Below are 20,297 nucleotides of genomic sequence, written 5' to 3'. Positions count from 1 at the left end.
TCAACCTCCGTTTGCTAAATTATGATCCGGGGATATAAAGTGATTCATATTTACGCTGCTGTAATACAGTTTGTTTTAGGATTGTGACACTATTCCACATCATTAAGAACAGTTGTTTATGTGGCTAGTTATTTGTGCCTGAGACAAAGTATTCAATTATTTTAATTGCATTATCCATAGACTACTAAAACTCTTGTGGCTGTAACTTTCAGTTGGGCAAAACAGTGCATCATAAGGTACCTCAAATGGGCTTATGTCCAAAATCCAGAACCTATTACTCCCATGAGATTGAAATTTGGGCAATTTGTGGCTGCTTCAGCACTGCTGTGCTGCTGTGCCACCGTGGTCAGCCCAGATCACATGGTCATCATGGGTGTATCCCTGGCCTCCTTCCCGCCTCCCTCTGTCCCCTGCACCCAATTGGCTGGCGGAAAGGCCTGAAACGAAGCAGAAAGTTGAAATCTCTCAACAGCTGAGGGCTTTGAGGGGAGGATGAGGGAGCAACTTGGATGCCTGATGGCGAGATAGGGCTGGCTGGGGGGCACCAGTGGTGGACAGGTGAGCCTTCTTCCTCCCTTGAGGGAGGGGCCTTTGGGGACATCCCAGGATGAGGAGTGGGGATGCAGTTTTCCTCATGGTCCGTGGCTCCCTTTGTTCCCCCTCCACCCAACAAAGTGGCGGGCAGTTCCACTGGTCAGCTGAGGAGGAAGAGGCTTCACCAGGGCTTTCCTGAGGTTCATGAAGGGAAGACAAATGGTGCAAGCCTACATTATATGTGGAAAGGAAGGAAGGAAGGAAGGAAGAGGGAGGCAGGCAGGCAGGCAGGCAGGCAGGCAGGCAGGCAGGCAGGCAGGCAGGAAGATTTCTGATGCTCCCTGCCAGCTTCCCACAAGTGAAGTAAACGGAGAAGCTAGTAGCAAGTCTCAAGTTGCTCCCACTCCCACTGCTTTTCTGCCCTTGGACATTTTGTTTCTCTGTTTAGGTAAGGAAATATCTCTGAAACAATGACCCAATGGGTCACATATATTTATCACTCTTGGCTTTGTAAATAATTATGATTTCTATCCCAATGTTATGCTGGTTCAGTAGTAAGTCTTACTGAAATCAGTACAGCTTAATCTTAAACAAGTTTGCAAGTTATTCTAGTCTTGTGACACAGAAGCTGCTCTACTGAATTCAGTGGGACTTATTTCTAAATATGCACATTGCTCTGTTAGCATAATTTTGGATATCCATATACTACTCTAAGCTCCCCTTTTTATAGCTATAATATTCTCCATTGTATGCAAACATTCATCCTAACAATGTTTCCTGTAATTTAAGAGAATATGTTTTTAATAAGTTGGCACTTTAAAAACAATGATTAAAAATGAACATTCTGATGATTTTTTTGGGGGGGGTGTTCTCTGCCCATTTCAGTTATATTCATTCCCTCCTTCCTCAAAAGAGACTGTTGTGAATGAATTTATTTCAGAGTTCATGTGTCAACATTCAGAAGTGGTTGAGGACTTCTGGATTATGAAGTGCAGAGTGCAAAGTGCAGTTTTAAACATATTTACTCACGTCTATGTAGGAGGAGAACTGAGCAGAGCCATGTGGATGTACTTGCTACTTTTCCACTCTATTCTTTCTAATAGATGAAGTCATGAAATATCTATAACTTCAGGCATTTCAAGTATCTGATTAATCAGCATAAAGTATTCTGGGTGCAATTACATTGCAAAGTTAATCCATTTCATGGATCAAGGAGCAAGCTATTACATTTCTTCCATGCCCATTAATGGTTTGAGAAATATCTTGAAGTTGATTGGGCCTCCTACTAGAAAATATTGAAGAGAGAAGACATAACTGGGGAAGAGATAATGGTAGTGTAATACAGGTGTTCAGATGAATAAATCCATTGTTGCACACTAACAAGGCAGATTTTAGTATACTTTAAAATTAGTCTGTGTTTGGTATATCTATTTTACTTCTTACTCTTCTGCAAAACAATTGCCATGCATTTCTTCTACACCAAAATATATATTACAACTTCAGGGTCTTTTAAATGTTTTTTGTTTTTTGTTACTCAATGTGCATTTGTCAATGGGCAAGGTGGATTTCTGCTGATAATCTATGTATGATTATTTTAGAGACAGTAAACATTTTGATGACTCAGTATTTGAAGATACTATGAAGTTGTGTTATGTACCAAGGCTTACCTGAATTCTCCTGTTTTGGGGGACACATCTGTTTTGAAAAATACCTAACAATTAGGTCTGGGTTTACCAATCAGATGAGGTATTCACCGTGACGGCCATTTCACAAATGCCTCTCCAAGACAGCCAAAACTCCAAACTGTTCCCCAGCCCAAAAGATAAGAACCCCCATTTAAAGCATAATGATGTCCAAACTGCGGTCAGTGAATAAACCATAAGTTGCTTTAAGACAATAAAGCACAGACTGATTCCATGGTTTGTTGTTAGCTTAGAATGATGTGTGAACAGGAGTAAATGATTTGTTTGTAGTTTGCTGACTTCTTTCTAATTAGTGTTGCTTTTTGTGTGACTCATTTTAACAGGGGCATCCAGGGGGAATCAAGATGGCATCTGGGACTAGGTAATCAAAGTCTTGCCTCCTTTTATGTGGCACATGTAAAAAGAGGGTGGGGCTTCAATTACATGGTCATCAGCTTGACGTTTTAAATTACCCCCTGAACACCTGTGTGCACTAATCAATTTACAAAGGCATATTTACAAATAAACTAGGAATGAGCCAACAAGCCATAAAGACATGTTTATTTTCTTCTGTGTAAAAACCAGTGGTATGTTTTAACCTCAGTTTGTTAAAGAGCCATTGTGGTTCGTTTCATACAGTCCATTAAGCCATAACCCCTAATTTACAAAGTAGAAAAGCTGTGCAAAGCACTCCTTCAGAGTGATTCAATTTCACAGAGTGGTTTTGATTGAACCACCCTATTAAGCAGTTCTGTGAAGCAATGTGTCATCCTCATGGAGCAAAATGGCCGTGCTATTTTGCTTTTTCATGGCCTCACAGGTTCAACCCAGCACTTCTAGTACCCAGAAGAGGCTTTTGCACTTTAACCTGGGTATGGGGCAGAAGCCTCTTGTAACACTTTCAGTCAGGGGTTTTATGCAGATGTTGTGATGGAATGGAATTATGAAGGCCAGACTCAGGGAGAAAAACGTTTTCTTTCATCTCCTGAGGCAAGAGGGAGAGATAAGAGGATGAGACTGGCACCTCCCTGAGGAATTCACAATGTTGTGGCTGGCATTACTTGGGAACTGGGGTTTCAGTCTGGGAAGATTCTTGCTAGAGGTTGTAGCTAATAAACATTGCTGGACTGAATTTACATGGTCTCTTGGAGTTCCTTGGGCTAGGCCTGACATGAATCTTCCCAGACTCAAACCCCAGTTCCCAAGCAATGCCAGCCACAACATTGTGAATTCCTCAGGGAGATGCCAGTCTCATCCTCTTATCTCTCCCTCTCACCTCAGGAGATGAAAGGAAACGTTTTTCTCCCTGAGTCTGGCCTTCATAATTCCATTCCATCACAGATGTAGCACTTCTACAGAAACTTTCTTCAGTATTGGAAGTGTCAGGCTGAGGCTACGAGGCATCCCCTTAAGCAGGGGCATTAGCCCAGGTTATCAACGAAATCAAGATGGTGGGTGCATCAATGTGATTGTTTTTGCCATCTTGATTTTTTTTTTTACCATCTCTTCCCCACGGATGCCCTAATCGTGTTGTCTTCCCTGTGCAAAGCTCCTCCCTCATACCCAGTTGAAGCAAACAAACATTTTGCCTTTGCACGAATCAGGCTGTGAGTAAATAAGTTGCAGTGTGAACAAGATGAGAAAGGCATGTCTTGTGAATCGGATGTCTTGTGAATCGCGGGTCTAGATCAGGGTTTCTCAACCTTGGGAATTTTAAGATGTGTGGACTTCAACTCCCAGAATTCCCTAGCCAAGAAGTCCATACTTCTTAAAGTTCCCAACATTGAGAAACACTGGTGTAGATGAATTCACATGGTCTCCTGATAGGATTATCCTGAAACTGATCTAACGGAGCTAAAAGAAGGTGGGGTGGGAAACATGGGAGATATTTGCAGAACATTGGAAGTCACTTTTAAATTGAGGATACAGTTCTTGAAAGGATATCATTTTATGCTTCCCAGAAACACTGTTGGCCTGGGTAAAAGGAGGGAAATTTCTGGTTGAAAAATTTGGAAAAACCTTTGGAAAACCACTGACCCTAGATCCCCTACTGTTGGGATTCATTAGGAACCTAGGGAAATAATGTTTTCCAATGGCATTATTTCCCTGTTTTATTTTAATTTCAAGATTTTATTTATTTATTTATCATTTTTATATGGTCTGGACAATATTGATGGTGTCTACTGCTTGTTTTAGAACATCAAGAGTACATTGAGTTGAATGGGAACTAATGGAGCCTTAGCTCCAGTACCTCTATAGTTCAGATTCAAATGCTGGGGCTGGAAACATTTGCTAGGAGAAACATAGGTCCCTTTTTCCACTGGAATTATCTGTGCTGAATGCATTTCCTGGCTCTGATCCATGCTCTGTGTAGGCTGACAAACTATTGGCCTTGGACAGAAGTATCTTGTATGTGTGCATTAAAGCAACTCATCTGTTTCTTTCACTCATTTCATTCATGTTATTTGGAAACTACATAGGGGAAGGCGAATGGATTTCTTCCTGTTGACTGTACCACAACTGTTTACATATTCAGCAGAAATGTAAAAAGGGTTGGCATGCATAAGCTCCTCCATGAAACAGCAGATAATAAATAATCAGGACTGGTGATCAGCATCGTATGCATAAGAAGATAAGCAGTGCCCTGCTGGATCAGACTCCTGGCCCATCTAGTCCAGCAGTCTGTTCTCACAATGGCAACCACTGCTAATCTTCTAGAAGGTGGCCTTCAGAGGCAGTTGCATTGCCATCAAGGCTAATAGTCATTGATGCTTATAGAAAAGGCATCTTCCACAGGCCTTGCCCCTTTCTGGTTAGCCCGGCTCTAGCAAAGGGAGGAAGTAAAGTATTTACTTTACATCTAAAGTATTTGCCTTGTCTCCAGCAACCAGCCAGCCAGCTATTGTAGGACTACTGAGTTTTTATTTGTTTGTTTGCTTGCTTTTATATCTTACTTTTTTGTTCAGGAAATTGGGGTGATGTACATAGAATTCCATCCTCCCATTCCCCCCCATAACAATAACACTGTGAAGTAGGTGGGGCTGAGAGAGTGATTGGTTCAAAGTTACCCAGTGAGTGTTCATGACTAAGGGTATACTAGAACCTGGGTTTCCCTGGTTCCAATCCAGCACCTTAACCAGGTTTCCTCCCCTTTAGGATTTGGTACTCTAAATATTGTGAATGTTGTGTAAATCTTGGGTTTGCCCCATATGGTGTTTGATTACATAAGGAAACAAACTCAGAGACAGAGCTTAGTGTTAACATGCAGCAGAAGTGGGCATTTTTTCCTGGAGAAGGCCATACTGTACCTTTGGACAATTTGGTGGGGATCACACTCCACAAAGTAGGCTGGTCCTCACTAAAAAAAAAGGCAGGATGAATACAAAGAGTTGGTTTGGAGTTGGCCAGCACTGAAATTGCATCAAATAAATAAATAAATAAATAAAATATTACATCTGATTTAAATTGAGTTAACATTTAATTACTTACCCTGATACCAATATGGTTCCTTCTGATATATTAAATATTATGCATTTTGGAAAAAAAAATTGGAGCAGCTGGAGAGGCCACCCAAAGGCTGGGGACAAATATTGTCCTGTACAGATGCAACCAAACCATTCTAGTTCCCAAAGGCTCTATCTCCCAGAATTTTTTTTTTTTTAAATTAAGGGTAACTTCTAAGTTTATAAACTTTTCACATTGGCTTTTTTCATTCCAGGTACTACAGGAACAGCAAAAGTAGTGTAAGTATATATTTTGATACATTTTCTCTCTTTTGTGTTATGTTTTCCAGGTATTAGAGAGTACATAACAAGGTCATGATAGCTTCTAACTACTTTTGGCAGATTGTCAGTTGGATCACACTAAACCCTACTTTGTTTATTCTTGGTTTATTGGATAAAAAAGTCAGTTTAGTGTAGTGGTTAAGGCACCAGCCTAGAAGCTGGGAGATGGTCAGTTCTACTCCCACCTTAGGCACAAGGCCAGCTGGGTGACCTTGGGCCAGGCTCTCTCTCTCAGCCCTAGGAAAAACCTTGCCAAGAAAACTGCAGGGCAGTCACCAGGAGTCAAAAACTGATTTGAAGGCACTAAAAAAAGAGAACAAACTACAATTATTATGTTCGTACAGCTTGATTTTGGCTTAGTATGTTCTATGAACCCAGGTTTTGTGGTTTGTAAATCATGGCTTAATATGCTGGATTAACCCAATCAGTTGTGGCTTATTCAGCAAACCAGTCTCACAATGAAAAAAGCAATTACATTTCTGCTTCCCATGCTTTCTCTACCTCATTGGTAGATCAGGTGTTACAGTAATTGGATGATGATGAAGCAATGGGTTTTAGTTGGGACAACTTGACAGCAATGAAATTACAATTCTTGTGAAGCTAATTATAATAGTAGTAATGTGCCTTAGAAATATCATTCTAGGAATATCTTCTAAGAGAAGCAGAGTGAAAATGCAAAGTGCTCACATATCTCAGAATTTGTGATCAGTTTGTTATCAGAAGCCAATCAGAGCTGCTCAGTTCAATAGGTAAAGCTTTCCCAAGAAAAGATGTAGTGAAGGAGAAGGCTTCACCAGTGAATCTTACATTTTTGTTGCTGTTGTTAAAGGCTTATGTACCTGAACCTATAGGCTTGTAATGGTATGTGGGAATGACTTTGGGAGATGGGGGAAAGAGATTCTGCCTAGGGAATGATGAGATAAGAGGGGGCATAGCCTGCAGCTGTATAACGGGTAGAGACAGAAACTCAGAAAGGATCCTTCCTAACTTATCAGACTGTAAAAAAGAGATGGTGGGAGATTTGTACTTTCAGACTTGCAAGATTCTGTTAATGTAACTTTATAATAAAGTAAAATTAGCTCATCTGGTTATGTTTCCTGTCTGGTCTTCCTTGGGAAGGCTGACAAGGTTGGAAGTATAATCTCCTCCCCCAGAAACCCTCTGAGCTTTTGCACCCTAGCCCCATTGAATGTCTTGGTGTAGCTAGTTGGTAGTTACTGCTACCACAACCTATCTTCCACAGGGTGCATCACCTGATATCATCCCCCTAACCTTGGTGTGTGAGAGAGATAGGGCTCCTACAATTTGTACTGCCATGTTTTCTAAAAAGATAAACATGGAAAAATGAAATACTTTCTGCATTCTATAATATAAACTCTTGGATGTGTAGCTTAGAGTAACTAGACTCTTCCACCCTTCCGTGAGAGACAGAATAATCTCAGCAGATTTAAACAAAATCAAACTTTAATTAGAATGAAGAAAAAAATAAAATATGGAAAATGTTCACTGCCAAGAGTTCCATTGGTTAGGTGGGCTGTTACATATATTTGTTTAGTAAAATAAATAGGTAAAGAAACAAATTCTTTTTAAACTTTGCATGTTAAAATCCAAATAGTCAGTGTTGGTTACAATTACAACAAATGACAGAATTTTTCCATTTAGGGACAGCATCTTAAAAGAGAATAACAAAAGCTAAAAGCAATGCTTCCAGTAGACCACAAGATGGTGCTGATCTGTTTTTATTATCTTGGATATAGCCTGAGATGGAAGTAAAAACAGGAAAGCCTAAGAATTTCTCTAGATTGTGCAGAGAAATAGAGATAATTGAACAGAAAACAAAAATTAAACTTAATGTAGGTTTTATCTAATATACAACCTTTAAAACTAATTTTATCACTGTTTAAATTGTTTCCTTGAAATTCCATTTTAATCAGAAGCTAGAAATAATTGATTCACCTTTCTCCTTCTCCTCAGCACACACTTGCTCCATTCCCCTGGAGTTCTTTTTTTTTTTTTAAGGATCAGAAATATCGTAAATCCAGCAAGAAAGGTAGAAAGTAGGTATCTCTCTCTGTACCTACATGTTACAACTCAACTCTCCCTGGTGAATGTTGATTGAAATTTAGATGCCAGCTGGCTGTTGGCTGGCTGTCAGTGAATATGGGGGGAGGGGGGGAGAATTTGCAGCTTGCTCTTCATTATGAGTTAAAACTCCTTGTCCTCTTTAAAAACATGGTGGCAACCTCATAAATCAAAAGGCACATTATAGGGTTTTTACATCTGGCCTGCAAAAATCCAGATGACCACTAGAAGGATGCCAAGAAATACAGAAAACTCTGTATTTGTAGGATATTTTGTTTACAGTCTGATAATTTACTCCTAAGTGCTTTGAATCAGACAGTTTATAAAAAGAACTTTTTTCCAAGGTTTCTGTAAATATATAGTTTACTTAATATATGCTATGGTCAAGGAATGATTATTATCATATTCTTGCAAATTAATTCCTTTCATGATTTTTCCTCTAGCAAATTCTTATTTTTTTCACATTTAAATACTGTAGTTTAATTCATTCTCCCTCTTTACCAGGCTGAGTAATAAAACAATCTAGGCCTTTTGATGACATTCCCAATTTCTTTGCAGCATTAATTTTGTCTGAAATTGTCACATGTGACATATTTAAGTATTGGGAAGGGTGATCTTTTATTTTCTTGAATCGCTCCATAGTATGATAGTAGAAACATTTTTACTGTTTTCTCCAAAATAAACTAGCTTTCTTCCAATCCTTATGTGTAGTAACTGTGAAGTTTCACACTCTATCTCATTATTAATAGTTACTATTATTGTTTACATTTCCTTAGTGCTATTTTGGGCTTGGGACACTGCAGTTGGGTACTGTTACAGCAATGTTTTTCAACCCTGGCAACTTTAAGATGTGTGGACTTCAACTCCCAGAATTCCCTAACCAGCATGCTGGCTGGGGAATTCTGGGAGTTGAAGTCCACACATCTTAAAGTTGCTGAGGTTGAGAAACACTGTTAGAGTAATATCAAGATCCTGACATATTTTAAAATTCCTAAGGCTGGATGATGATGAAACTTATATATTTCAACTGCCTTTGTTCATTGTGGAATTTCCCATCTTCTTAGAGTTGTTCTTGATAAAAGGAGATGCCCATTCCAACTCCTTTTATTGGCCAGATCTAGCCTTTCTGTAAGGTGAACTGTGGCAGCTGCCTTGGTTGTGACTTGGCAAGGAGCACTGCTAAGGCCCCAGAGTGTGGAAAATTGTGTTTCCTGATGGCCTCTATGGATTTTCTCTGCTCTAAATGCAGAAATGTTAAAGCACTATGTGGAGAAAGGAGAAAACAAGAGAGAATAGTCAGAAGAGGTGAGAGGAATCACAGAAAGCAATGGGAGTTGCTGGGATAGACAGGAGGAGATGCCTTTCAGGTATCTCTCTGCTGTTCTTAGGAGCCTGGACTGATTAACACTAAGTTCTCAAGAAGCTTCCCATTTACTGTTGCTTTCCTGAACTTACTTGAGAAGAATAGGTAGTCAACTGCTCATCGACAGAGAAGGAGATACTAGGCAGAGCTGATTAGGCCCTTAAGATGCTGTAATCTTTATTCAATCAGTCTTGAAACCAGCTTGCTAATTTGTCCCCCTCTACTAAACACTGAGAGCCACTATAGGAAACTATAGTGAACATTATAGAGAACAGCAATCACAAGTGAAAGAAGAAAGCTCTTTTCTGGGATAGCTTTCAGAAAAAGAAAGGAAGCTTTCTGCCAAAGCAGGAAAGAGCTCTCCTGAAATATATGGACATAAATGTTCACAGTGAGCCCTCTTGACCCAGGGAGGATGTGAGCAGTTGCTTGATCTTCCAATGAATCAGAAGGCCAGTTTGCTGATAGCTCTGCAGGATCCACGTCTCTGCTTCAAATGACAGTAATCATGTGCACTTTTCTGAAGAAAAGTTTAGATAAGAGGAAAGTTTGGGCCTGCACTGGATTGGGTTTTTAAAAACTCCTTTTACATTATTAAAAATGTACTAAATATTAAATTCAAAACTTAAACTGAAAAATATTTTAATATTATAATGATTTTTAATTTGCTATGCTCTAACTTTAAATGGCTATCATAAAATGTTCAGGTGATTTTTGGTATCAGATGCACGTATACATTTATTTATTTTACATTATTCTTTATAGCCTATAAATGGATTAAATAAAAACAACCTAAGCACTCTGTCTGTGATTCTGTTAATTGCAGAACAGACGAATCGGTGTCAGAAGAAGACAAAAGGAGGTGTGTTGACAATGAATTGGACTGAAGTTGCATTGATCAAAAGTAGGCTGCTATGTCACAAGAAAGAAATCAAGAAAATTATTTATAATTCCCAATCCAACAGCTTCATATTTATTTGCCCAACAGGAACTTGTCAGATTTCAGATAAGAAAATCCATCACTTTATTGTCTTGTAATCTATCTCTGGAAAACAATTACAGTATTATAGCTTCATAATGATATTAAGGTTATCATAGAATAAGGAATACTACAGGTATGGCCTCCGTGTACCCAGATTACATAAATCAGTAGCTTCGTAAATAGTGGCGTTGAAATATGGTGAAATGCTTATTTCAAATATTTAGGCTGATTCAGACAATAAGGTACCAGATCTGGATTGCAAAAATCCAGATGACCACTTCGTTGCTGCATTTTTGCAGCCCTAGTAGCCCTATCAGAAGCATGCTGATTTTCATCAAAGAAACACCAGGCTTAAGATTTATGTCATCCTTCAAGATATGTTTAAACTACAGATCCCCAAATTCTCAGCCAATATGGCCCAGCCACATACCCATGTCATCTTAGAAGGAATAGAACAGACAGCATGCACTGATATAAATTGGGAACAAATATTGAAATGTATGCAAGGATGCCCAATTAAATTTATTAAGACAGAAACTATTACATATCTTTAGACTGATATATTGCAGCATAGGGATTATAACCATGACCTGTTTTAGAAATCTGGTTTTTATGAAGTATTTCAATTTTTCTTCTAAACCAACCCCCCCCCCCAAATTATTCTGCCTGCTCTTCTAGATAATTTGGAAGAAAGCTCTTCCAGCAGGGTGGTGCAATGGCTGATATAGTGAGCTATGATGCTGGAAGTCCCCAGGCTGAATCTCTTTTGTATTGTGAACATGGCAAGAAAGTGCTAGGAGGGATAATAATACTGACTTAGCAGCTGTGGAGAGTCACCAGATTGGACATTGGCTAGAAAGGTTCTCCAGATGTTCCAGGCATCCCCTTTTTACCCAGCTATTACCATTGAAAACAGCTTCTGCTGGCCATTTACTTTTTTTCCCCAAAAGTAAATTGTTGCATGGGAGTCCTTTGCGGGGGGGGGGGGGGGGTGTCACAGTTCCCCTTTGCTTTACTCTTATGCAACTTATTTCAAGTATGGTATAATTTTAACCTGGAGGTCTTTGTATATTTCTTTGTAATACATTTGTATAAGAAGGTATGCATGCACAAACAGTTATATGAATACATAATATGAATTGTTACCCACTATGTGTGTATGAGAATGAGTGCATGGAGTCACCCCATTCACTTTAGCCTTTTCACTTTTCATGGGAGAGATACATGCCTCTAACATGGAGTCTCCCAAATATTACAACACAGCAACAGAGTTGCTGTAGGGATTGTATTTAGCTAATGTATGTGAAGTACTTTGATTAACCAGAAGCCTTAATCAGACACAGTCTTGCAGCTTTTAGCTTAAATATCCCCCACAAGCTCTAAGTATATCCCCAAGTACTCCTCAAAGATTGCTACTAGATTGTAATTTTAAGGTAACAGAATGAGTAATACTTACGTATATGATGAGTAATGAGCAGAATAATTTCATCCTGCCCAACTCTCTTGCTTTTGAGAGAGCAGTTCCCAGGAGGGTACTAAATAGTGTAACCCGTGGCCCAGAAAAAGATTAAACATCTTGCCCTGTATAGGATATATTTTTACTATGGAATCAAGTCATGACTTTCATGTCTTTTCTTTTTCATGAAGGGACTATGGAGGTGTTTATGTTGGTCTACCTGCTGCAGCAGCTAAGATTTCCAGCCAGACAAAAACAGCACCTACAGGTTTTTTTTCAACCATTTTTTTTTCAATACTTCCAGTTTCTAACATTTATCATTGTACTTAGGAGAGTCACTTTATCATTTGAAACTTTTAAAAGTTTTCAAGTTAAGTGGGAGTCCTAGGTCATTCCATGAAATTTGGGCAGTGCAAAATGCAAACAGTCAAGTTAATCTTCACTATGTTCACTATGCTAAGTGAGGGAGGCACCTTTAGAGTCAGTTGCCATACCCATCAGGTTGCTGGTCCATGATTTTAAGCTTTCCTTGGCAAAACAGGCCATACATTGAGAGAGCTGAGCCATGTGAACTGATAGCAAGAACCAACTTGACTTCATCAGAATATAGATAGTTCTGAAGATCTTTTTCTGCCCAGATATAACTAAAGAACATGAAACCAATCTTCAGTCTTGATATCTGCAGCATATACAGAACCTGCGTCCCAATAGAATTTGATATTTCCTCTCAATTACGGCTGTCAATACACTTTGAAATCTGAAGGCAGTGAAAGCCTGCTGCAATTTGTATGAAGTTATCTTTACCAGGTATCAGGTTCTCATTGCATTGATTTTCAGCTTACCAAATCATGGAGTGATTTCAAGACTTTTTACCAAGCTTTTAAAAGCTCTGTGCCATTTAGAAATTAATGCAACAAACTCTTCTACAAATAATTTCAGGGCCATACTTCCAAGGATTTCAGATATTAACTTCTCATTTCCCAAGCAGGAATAGTAGAGAAAAAAGTAAAAATAAAGATTAAAATTATGTGTAATGCCTAGCTTCTCCAGCATGTTAATTTGGAGAATTACTCTTAACAAATGGGTGCACATAACACATTTGTATATATATGTGTATATATGTATCTTTCCATCTCTCTCATATCCACACTCCAAAGTAATAGGCAGAACCAAGACAGCGCAGAGAGAAAAGAGGAGAGAGAGAAAGAAATAATTACTCCTAATTAAAATGGAATGCTTGTAAAAAATGGTACCCCAATTAACCTAAATTGAGTTATCTGCATATCCGAACCAGAAATCATACATAAAATGCACAAACCATTCACACAGAAACACACAAGTATACATAAGCAGGATAGAAATGGGAAGAGAAGAGAAAGAAAGGGAGGAAATTGGATGGAGAAAGAAAAGAGAACCGGATATGGACAAAAAAGAAAAGAAGAGAGAGAAAATCCCTGTTTAGCTGTTACAAAAAAAGGGTTAAATTCATCATGCAAAGCAGCATTTTCCAGCTAATCTTCAAAGGCATCCACCCATTTCAGCAATGAAGAAATGCAGGCATTTACCCTTCCTATCTAATCCTTTGATTTTTGCTCCTCCACCTGGATTCATAGGATATACTTTTTAAATACCCACATCTAACAATAAGTCAGATGTAAATATGATGAACTGTTTCCCTGTTCTCAGGATTGCTTTATCCAATTCTTGTAGTTTAGGAATTCTTACAATGTGGGAGAGAGCTGAGATTTTCTGACAGGGTCAAGCTAAATGTGTTGGATTGACAGATCTCTCCCATATCACCCCAACAAGATTTACTATTTAGAAAAGAAGGTGTTTTCAAGTTTGAAGAAATGAAGTAATCCAGTGTCAACTGTATGTTAGTGCCTCTGTTCAAGCTACAGTGCAGTTTAATAATTTTAGGACTTAATTGTTATATAAAGGGAAGAGATTTTTTAAACTGTAAAATGTATTAGGTTATGTCAAAATGTGGTAAATCAGCCCTGCTGAATTTGAGAACTTCCTGAGTGCAACCCTAAATAATTGGCTTAAAGTCCTGCCTACGTAGCATCCCTGCCATTAATCACTTTTCTACCAATCCAATTTCTTTCCAAAATAGGAACCTGACCAGAGAGAACAATCTGGAGAACAGACTGTTGGGAGACAAGTCCTAGGCAAGAGTCAGCCCATTGTTTTATGAGTTTGGAGCAGATGTAGGTATGCTGCTAATATATGTAAACATCTTTTGCTTGTGCATACAACTCCTCCGTATCTCCTTTCATGGCCCTTCTCGATAAATCAAGAAGCTTCTACTTAATTGTAGCTTTCTGTTAGCATCCAAACCTGGAAACTGTGATTACCAACTTTGAAGCAAGCCTCTATCTTAAATCATTACCTCAGGTTGCAGGGAAATTGCATGTTGGATTTCTCTCTATTTACATATTCAAAGCAAGCCTTTTAGAGAGCATTGCTCCACTTCTTCCTGATAAATTGCTTTCTTATGCACAGAAGGTTGGGGCTGGGAAACATTCAGAATGTTATTCCCTCTAAAGTGATCAGCCCAGGAAACATTACTTAAGTATTTTTAATTGTATCCACTGGATTCTTGTTTCATAGAATTCAGGGCAGAGAACATCTATCCACATAAACCCATCCTTTAATCTGTACATCACAACAGAATTACAGCAGCTATGTAGTATAGTGACTTGCAAATAATACAGAGACTAGCATGTACTACAGTACTCATCACAATACTGAAAAAGGCAGAAGTTCAGAGGCTTTGTTTTAATAGTTTGTGACATTTAGGATTCCAAAAGTTTGAATAGCAGACTTCCTGTCTGGTGCTTTAAGAAGCATTTTAGTGGCTTCCCATCTTGGCGCTGATCAAGTGAGCTTCAACAGTGCTGGTCACAGGGATTTCATTTACATTGTAGACTGAATAGTTATTGGGATCCCATTTAGCATAAAGCATATGACATCCCTGAACATCTTCACATGACTGTACGTTTGAAGTGGGAATTGTGATCTAGGCACATATAATATAACCCATGCTGAGAATGAGACATTCCCTTTCAACTCATTTTCTGCTCTTAGGTGTTATAATGTCCTAAGCCATTGATACAATGGCTGCTGTCCAGTTGGAGTTATACAGGAATTTAGATCTTCTAACACTGGAAATCTTGCAGTATTGAGCATAGTGGAGTCAATCTTAAAATCCCTCAGCTGATTTTTTGCCTTTTCTTTCTCTATACATTTAGAAGACTATGATTTAATCAGTTGGAAGCATGCTATAATCTAATAAGAACCTGTAACACTTATTATTGCAACATTGGTATGCATTCTCCTTGCCTCCTTACTATGAGCTCCTGTGGGTTATTTCAGTGGAGCTTATTTGCTCATTTGTATCTGATCTGTACTTCATTTCTACTTGATTGATTTTACATCTGGGTGACAGTGAAATATTATTTGCCAACTCTTTCCCTAACAGAGATTCTTGCTAGCTGAAAAAGTAATACAAGAAAGAAGAGCTGTGATGCTCTTTCCAATATGCAGCTTTATGACATAATGCAGTGATTGCTTTGCTTAATCGCTTTGTCCCTGAGGATGATTCTTCTCCTTTCTTCTTCTATACTATTTATTATGCATATGCCATTTTTTCTCTCAGTCAGTTATCTGCCATGATCACTCATTGCCAGTGATTTACTCAGCCAGAAAAATCACACCACCCAAAAGCTTGAAAGAGTTGCAACCATGGATCAAGCTGGGTGCTGAAATGGAAAGGGATGCAGAATCAAGCTTTATGGAAGATTTTGATGCCACTTGGTGTAGCATTAATTAGTAGGTATACAATACTTCTGCACAAGAATGTATGCTGCTGATGGTTAACACTTTGAATAACAGTATATTTGTTTTGCTTCCTGTATTTTTGATAGCTTTTTTAACAAAAGAACCATTTCTATTGTTCACTCAAGTGTTCCTAAGCTGACATTACAATGCATTACTAATTTACTTAAGAATAATAAATTTAGTTGATTCGTATATTCAAACAGTTGCCTTTGGACCTTAGACAAGGGTTCCAAAAGACATTGTCAGATCCCTTTGGTTACCAGTTGTTTTTATATTTACTATGAACCTCTTACTAAGAGGTTACTGAATATTTTTAAATACTTAAAATTATCCAGAAGTTGAATGTAATTTTTCAATGGATTGTGCTTTCTCTTCCTCTTTCATTTATTCACTCATTCCTATTAACCATAAAAGAGAGAAATAGCTGCTTTCCCGCCTAATGGTTGTGTTACATCTTCCATTTCTCACAATATTTTAGAAAATGTTATTGTAGGCATGGCAGGTACTGCAGCAAGACAAAGGTAGCTTGTCCTGTTGCGCTTGCAAAGAAACTCCAGGCAAGCCCCATTGAAATAATTTTTTTGGGGGGGGGAGTTTGCCTGGCCCCCAGTGCAGCTGCTTTTATTGTGCTATTTATTTTTCATTATCTGATATCTTAAACCTTCCACAAGCTAACCAGAGTTACTTGGTGAGTGGGTGGGTGTGGAAACTCAATGAATAAAAATAATGAATAAATAAAATTGCATATGTTCATAGCCATAATACTGGTGTGTGTGTGTGGGGGGGGTGTCTAGCCAAGCTTCCAGTTAGGCACCCACCACTTAAATTTGGAGATGTTTTGACTGGTGTCAGCATTTTATAGTTCAGTGTTGCAGGTTGGAATTTAGGCGGACAGTCCATTGAGCAGGTTAAAATCTTTAAATATCTAGGGATAGTATTTCAAGCCTCAGGAAATAGAAATGCCCATTTGGACTATGTAACCCATAACGCAGAGAGGTCTGCCTTAGCCATCCTAACCTATTACTTTTCCAGAGGAGTGCAGTTTATTCCCGCTGCAATTAAGTTGTTTGCAGCTAAAGCTCGAGCACAACTGTTATATGAGGCCCAATTAGGACCATACAACAACATGATTACTTTGGAAAGAGTTCAAACAAAATTTCTAAGAAATATCTTCTAGGTACCCAGCTGTGTCCCAAATGCAGTACTCCAACGGGAATCAGGAGTCAGCACACTTGAAACCAATCTTTGGATTAACATCTTTACCTACTGGCTAAAATTACACCATAACCCCAGTGGACTGACCCATCTAATACTGGCAGATAATTTTGAGATGACCTGGAAAACAGCTATCCAAAAGAAATGGAGTCTCTATGGTTTTTCCAACGATGCCATTCTGACTTTAGAGTTTGATCAAGCCAGGTCACTATTAAGGCAAAGGATCTTAGATATAGAAGGCCAAGCAGAAACTGCTGTTTTTACCCATAATATAATTGCAAACAATCAAATTCTAGTGAACAAACCAGTTTCATACTTGTACCACATTACAGTTCCAAAATTCAGGAGAGCCTTATCCTTAGCCCGATTTAACGCTCTCCCTACAGCCGTTCTAGAAGGAAGATACAGGAAAATCCCTTATGATATTCGATACTGCCCCTGTGGCACGGGTGCCATTGAAACCACAGTCCACGTTCTCTTGTATTGTCAGTTTTATAGGGACATCCGCTTTCAGCTGATTACCCCTCCTTTATTTAAATTCCCTGGGCATTCTGATAATTTTTATTTGCGCTATTTGCTAAATAATCAAGATAAATCTATTTCCTTAAAAGTTGCAAAATTTTGCTACATAATGTGTAAGCTTCACCCGCAAATGGTTGCTAATAGTTATTGATGAAAGGGATAATACTGTTGTCTGTTTTATTGTATGTATTATTATTGGTCAATGACTGAAATAAATATGATAGATAGAACAGGTCATAAAAATATATTGATATCTATGGTTATAATTTTTCTTGGCTGCTACATATATTTGTTTTTGTATGGTGTTTGTACTTGGTTTTAACTGATTTTACGATTGTTCGCCGCCCAGAGTCACTTGTCTGAGATGGACGGCCATAGAAATTGAATAAATAAATAAATATTGTGTAAATAAGAGTTGATTTGCCAGATATATAACTTTTATATACATTCTGTTAAATGATCAATTATGTTTTTAAGTGAAACAATGTGTGTATGTGTTAATTTATATAATCTATAAACAAAATATAATTTTAAAAGTGAAGCCAGCTAAAAAACTAGTTGGCTTAGAACCTGAATTTTGAATCCAATATATAAGAAGCTTGCAGTTGTAGTAGTATAGTAGTATACTTTATTGATTAGTCATTTGACCATATCAAACATAGGCATCAGCCAGAGTGAGACACAATAAAATTGAGTGAAATTAGGTACAGTAAGATAGGATAAAATAGACTACAGTGAGATAAAATAGATAAATATAGTAAGGTAAGATAGAGTAAGGATAAAAAGTAGGATAAAATAGTATAAGATAAAATAAAGCGCACAGATATATAATAAAATGAATATTAAAATTTGAAAGCAGTACGTATTTAGGTGAATTCATCACCTTTGCATGCAACCCTGATGTGTTCTATAAAATGTGTTTTCTGTTGGACAGCCTTGACTATACATTTGATAGTTCTAGTGGCTACATATTTGTTTGTGCCCTGAAGGAAATAAGATAACCTTTTGTTAGAGTCCCAATATATGGTTCTGTCAAGTAGTGTCTGTACATACTGAGCCCTTATAGAGGGAATAAGAAACTTGTAGGGAAGAGTGGCTGTTTGATTATGGGTATTAGCAAGCTCATTGTTAATTGAAACTTAGTTGTGATATAATAAAAAATTATAAGAACACCTTTATTACACACATACACACAGAGGTTCATTTCAACAGGATTTCTACTGATTTTTTAAAATTGTTCTTTAAATTTTTCCAGCAGAGGGCAGGATAGCTCCAGCATAAACTACAGGATAAGCTACTGGTTATGATCAGACAGGGATCATAATGGGAAAAATCAATTTTGAAGAACTAGAGAGCATGTATACTTTCACAGATTTTTCCTCCTTATGTTATTCTCCCCACCCCATCCCAATATCTTAAAATAAGTAAGATGATAGCTTTTAAAATTAATCTGTAATGAAGGTAAAACATGAGATAAATACAAATAAGCCATTGCAGTAGTCTTTTGAACATATTTGGGAATGCAAAGGTTGTTGTGCACTGAAAATCTACACCTGGAAAAGAAAGCTGCTTCCCAGTGCAAGCAGTGTTGGAAAGAGACTATAAATTTGCCTACTGGAATCTGAACAATTTATGTTACCACCTCCTCCTTCCAGAATTTAGAATAATTATTTAGGACCTAGGGATTGGAAGCTAGAAAAAATGATGAAGGGTCTGTATTGCCATATGATTTTCTCTGGAAGTAATCCACAACTAATTCAGTGGAACTTAGTTTTTAGTCGACTTCCAGAGAGCTGACTGTGTGGAATGTTAATTGCTGATCAAAACTGACCAGAAAGCATGGGAAGGAACTGGATGGAAGCAACATTAAGAAGAAACACATCAATCTGACTAATTTCAAATCCACGGGGTTCAGGTGTTATATTATTCAATGCTATCATGTGTTTCACTTGGTTTTGACTCTGTATAATGCATTAACCCAGCTCTGAGGCTGGTAAACCATGGTTTACACCTTAGTCCATTGTGTCTACCTGCCATTGTTCAAATCAAGGGTAGTGGCTATTCATGTTAGCTGGGAAGTGGGATTGTGTCAACCTCCAATTCACTATTGGCAAATCCCTTTCTCTCAGCCTCCATCTCCCCTTGCATTATGGGGCTAATGGTATTAGGTTGGCAGCAGTGGGTCTACTAAAGACCATCCCATAGTGAGTGGGATTGTGTCAACCTCCAATTCACCATTGGCAAATCCCATTCTCTCAGCCTTGCATTATGGAGCTAATGGTACTGTATTAGGTTGGCTGCTGAAGACCATCCCACAGTGAGAGGCCTTTTGTCTTATTCCTCATCTTCCTATTGTCACTCATACTTTCTGTGTGGTCACGTGGACAAGATGGAGTGAGCAAGCAATATAAGTCCCTACAAGTGGAAAGAATCACAATTGCCATTCCATGTTCACAAATCTCTTTACATGTTTTTGAGATGTCTTTCTTTGTTCTTCAGTTCTCTGTCCTTTTTCTTTGCTTGACAATGCAAAAGTGGCAGAAGCACATGGAGAAAGAAAGGGGCCCTCTTGCCTGAGGACCTCTGAAAACTTGGAGCTGGCACTAATATTAGGCTACTCTACAAGGTAGCTGGGTAATACTGAGAAAATATATAAAAAGCAGTAAATCAACCCAAAATGTTCTTCCAAATTTTCACTCAAAATGAGCTACATTTTTTTTCAGCCTTTGCAATTAGCAATACTGTAAACTTGACTGAGCCCAGCACTGGTTGGAGGAAAGGAGGAAAATGCTCAACCTTACATGGGCAGTATAATTGTAATTCCTTTGTTTTT

At 38.2% G+C, this 20,297-nt stretch overlaps 1 protein-coding gene across 1 annotated transcript in view; it reads left to right on the top strand.

Annotated features, from left to right (window-relative positions):
• Positions 1-17,883, top strand: part of CUNH12orf75 (chromosome unknown C12orf75 homolog) — a 34,700-nt gene extending 16,817 nt beyond the window's left edge. The window contains exons 3-7 of the mRNA XM_088141097.1: positions 5,935-5,959; positions 10,273-10,308; positions 12,076-12,152; positions 14,001-14,098; positions 15,546-17,883. Of these exons, the coding sequence (XP_087997223.1) occupies positions 5,935-5,959; positions 10,273-10,308; positions 12,076-12,152; positions 14,001-14,008 (146 nt within the window). The 3' untranslated portion in view covers positions 14,009-14,098; positions 15,546-17,883. The remainder of the gene's footprint in view (positions 1-5,934; positions 5,960-10,272; positions 10,309-12,075; positions 12,153-14,000; positions 14,099-15,545) is intronic.
• The last annotated feature ends 2,414 nt before the right edge of the window (positions 17,884-20,297 follow it).

Source organism: Python bivittatus, unplaced genomic scaffold (genome assembly GCF_059951505.1).
Source record: "Python bivittatus isolate LINGU-HERP-01145 unplaced genomic scaffold, Pbiv_v1 ctg000330_np1212, whole genome shotgun sequence".
Lineage (NCBI taxonomy): Eukaryota > Metazoa > Chordata > Lepidosauria > Squamata > Pythonidae > Python > Python bivittatus.
This window is presented reverse-complemented; position numbering and strand designations above follow the sequence as displayed.